This window comes from Condylura cristata, unplaced genomic scaffold, assembly GCF_000260355.1.
Source record: "Condylura cristata isolate star-nosed mole 26May11 unplaced genomic scaffold, ConCri1.0 scaffold00048, whole genome shotgun sequence".
Classification (NCBI taxonomy): domain Eukaryota; kingdom Metazoa; phylum Chordata; class Mammalia; order Eulipotyphla; family Talpidae; genus Condylura; species Condylura cristata.
The window spans coordinates 247576-251138 of record NW_004567149.1 but is presented as its reverse complement, the minus strand read 5'-3'; the positions used below and the strand labels follow the sequence as shown (position 1 = coordinate 251138).

At 66.5% G+C, this 3563-nt stretch overlaps 1 protein-coding gene across 1 annotated transcript in view; it reads left to right on the top strand.

The window, feature by feature from the left end:
* The window catches only part of RREB1 (ras responsive element binding protein 1), a 19229-nt gene extending 16008 nt beyond the window's left edge, over positions 1-3221 (top strand). Inside the window, exon 6 of the mRNA XM_012734153.1 lies at positions 3161-3221. Within this exon, the coding sequence (XP_012589607.1) occupies positions 3161-3221 (61 nt within the window). The remainder of the gene's footprint in view (positions 1-3160) is intronic.
* The last annotated feature ends 342 nt before the right edge of the window (positions 3222-3563 follow it).

The window sequence follows — 3563 nt, the reverse complement described above, 5'->3', positions numbered from 1 at the left end:
GGCCGCGGCTTGCGGTCGCCGCCACGGCCGCCGCGAGCTTTCCGTGGCCCGTGCGGTCACGAGGTCTTGCCACGTCTCGCTGGTGAGGTTGAGAAGTGTCTGTCTGTCCCGCCCCGCCCCAATATTAAACTGTGAAATTTGTGATTGTCCCGACTCCGGGTGAACCCCGCTCCGTCTGCCTGTCCGGCCGCCTCGATCCTATCTGTGTTTGATTCTCTTTCTCCTTCTCTCAGGGCTTTTACAAAAAAATATATATATATGGATCTTCTGAAAAGTGTTTGGAGGTGCAAGTTTTTTTCTCTTTTGTTTTTTTCTCGTTGATTTATGGACACAATGCTGAGACTCAATCACTACATGAACCCCTGGCTGTGGAACAAAGCCACGGCCCCCAGGCGGCCCCCGGGGAGCTGCGGTTCCAGAGAGACCCACGGTCCCTCCTCCCTCTGACCGTCTCTTGTTCCCGTCCTCGAGAAGGAAGTCGACCCTGGTGATTTCAGCCCATGCATTAAACAGGAGACGATAATAATCGCGTACAATTCATGTTTTCTAAAGGGAACTCGAAAGCTGCTGCTACCTGTTCTTCACGAGACTGGTCTGTGCCACACGAACAGAATCACACGTCGGGTCTGGTACTTTGTTCCTCTCTGTGTTCAGTCGCTAGTACTTCCAGATTCAAAATGAGGAGAAAGCTGTTCTGTATCAAACCAGCGAAGCAATAAACGTTATACTTTACAGCGGTGTGGCCGGCCGCATGGCCGTGCTCGGTGTCCTGTGTCTGCTGTCGGTGGCCGCGGGGCAGGCCGGGCCCCTCGGTGGTGGGGGTCCCAGGGGCGGGGCGTGCCCTGTTTCCTGGGGGCGGCTTCTTCCTCCCACCCGGCGGAAGGGCCCCTGTGGAGGGAGGCGCCTGCCCCTGGACTTGGGTCCGGGCGGGCAGCACCCACAGCCCGCACTGGACGGTGCAAACCTACGGGGTCCGGGCGGGGCCGGGCAGAGGACGAACTGGCCGGTGGCGAGCTCCAGGCCATGGGGCCGGCGCCAGGCACAGCCAGGCGAGCCACTCATGCCGGTCCTCCCGCCCGACGCCCTCGGCCAGGGCCCCACAGGTGCCAAGAGCAAGAGCCACCGCCCCCACCCTAAGTGCCACCCGCCACCTCCAGGGAGGAGGCCTGGGCGGGCGGCTGGCAGGCCTGGAGGGACACCCACACTAGCTCACAAGCCGGCGCCTTTGATAATGGAGTCTCATCAAGATTTAATCTGTGCACACAGGAGCTGGGGGACTGGCCAGAGGTGGGGGGTGAGAGGATGCCCCAGAGACAGAGTGGGGGCCAGAGCAGGCAGGTCCACTCAGACGCACGGCTGAGGGGCCAGTGGGGAGACAGGTCTGCTGCTCCCTGGGGTCACTCCCTAGCAGGGGTGTACTCAGGTGTGTTGGCCTGAGACTCAACCCTGCGCCCCCAGGGAGGCCCCGAGTTGAACTTTAAAAGATGCACGTCCCCCTGAAACTCACCTGGTAGTAGAGGCCTTCCTGTCCTGCCGGGGTGGACGGCTCAAAGGAGACCCCACCTCTGGCCTTGGCATAGCCCCACACACACCACCCCATCTCTGGAGGGCGCCACAGGTCTGGCAGGGTGGTGCCTCCCCGGGGCCTGACCGCCGGCTGAGCCGGGACCAGACAGGGGTCCCAGACCCCAGTCCCCTGAGGGCCTGGCCACCACCTGCGGCTGGCCATGGGGCAGGGGACAGCAAGTGGCCGACTCTACCTAGGGGAGGCATGGCCCTCAGTCTCCCCTCCCGAAAAGGGGAGACCTGTGGTCCCCGCCTCCTGGGACACCCAGCAGCTGCCGGCTGCGGCCAGGCCTGGACCAGAGGGTCCTTCCTGGACCGCCTCCTGGTGAGCGTGGCCTCAGGGCTCAAGCGGGCACAATGGGGCCAGCTCGAGGAGGTGAGGGTCGCAGGGTCCTCCGCCTCCCCTGGCTCACCGGAGGCCTGGTCCCCTAGTGGGACTACAGACAGGCGGACCCCAGGTCAGCCTGGGACCAGGGGGCTCACCCCGCCCTGCCACCTGAGGACGCCCCACTGGGACCTCCCAGGACACGCCCCTACGAGGGCACGCCCCACCCCTGGGACCTCCCAGACACGCCCCTACCAGGACAAGCCCCGCCCCACCACCTGGGACACGCCCCGCCCCTGGGCCCTCCCAGACACGCCCCTACCAGGACAAGCCCCACCCCTGGGGCCTCCCAGACACGCCCCGCCCCTACTGCTCCTGACCTGGCCTCGTCCTCTGAGAGACAAGGCACAGGAGGGTCCAGGGCATCTGCTGGCCCCGCAGGGGTCCCCACCCGCACCACACACTGACCAGAGTGCCCCCTGCGGAGCCCGGCCTTGGTGCCCCAAGGCGACATCTCCCTTCTCGGGTGGGTGCCGGGGGCCCCTCCCCCCCAGGCGGGGGGGCGGGCCCCATGCGGGACCTCTGAGCCCAGCGTGGCGCAAGCGCGGGTTCTCGGCACTCTGGCCACCCCCGGGCCGCGCAGGCCTAGAGCCCCACAGCCTCCCGCCAGCCGCTGGCACAGTGGGGCCGAGGCTGGGCGCGGCTGTTCAGTCCCCCTGGCCTCCGGTCCCGGGCAGCGGCTATTCTAAGCCTAATTGCAGGCTGCTGCACTACGCGGGCGCCGCCCCGGGGCTCTGCGGCCAGCGGGGCGGGGTAACAGGACGCACACAGCCCCGTGGACATAGGCGTCTGCAGCAATGGCCTGTAAGACGCCGCCAGCCACCCCGCCGGACCTCACCCCTGCAGGGCCCCGCTCCCTCCCCGGCCCCACATCAGGACCAAGGAGTCCGTGGCCTCGGCGGGGCTGCGGCTGGGGACTTGCCCGGGCTGCCCTGGCCAGCTGGGCTGCCCAGTGGACTACCCCCCCCCAGGCCTCCACTGGCATCCAGGGAGTGCCCAGGCGGGTCCTGACTCCCAGCTGCACCCCTGAACCCCCACTGTCCTCATCACAGCCCCAGGTGCGGGGAGCGGGGTGAGTGGGCAGAACCCCTTCTCCCCTCTGGCCCCAAGTGCTACTTCAGGCTCGCAGGTTCAGGAAACTCAGGTCAGGCCCATCTCGGGCGCTTGGGGCAATTTCCAGGGATTCTGAGACCCCCCCCTCCCACGCAGGGCCCAGCCCCCAACCCCGGGGCTTTGGGACCCCGGACTCAGGCCCCTGCAGGCCCAGTAGCTGGGGCTGGATGCTCAGTCTTCTTTTTGGGGTCCAGAGCAAAATGAAAACGGGGCCCTTAACCAAATAGCAGGGAAAAGCCTCCTGCCCCAGCCCACTCGGCATCGGACTTTTATTCCTCGGCGGGGCACCCTGTTCAGAGGGGGGCTGCAATGGGGGGGGTCACGGCTGTTCATAGCATCTCCCGGGCCATACCGAGGCTGGGAGCTCCCCAGAGCTACAAGCTTCCGGGCGCACACCCCGCGACCGGGCCCTCGCCCCTCCCCCACCTCCTGCGCCGCTCGGGGCGCCTGTGGGTCTGGTTTGAAGGGTGCCCCGGCCTGCGCTGGCCTCCTGCAGGCT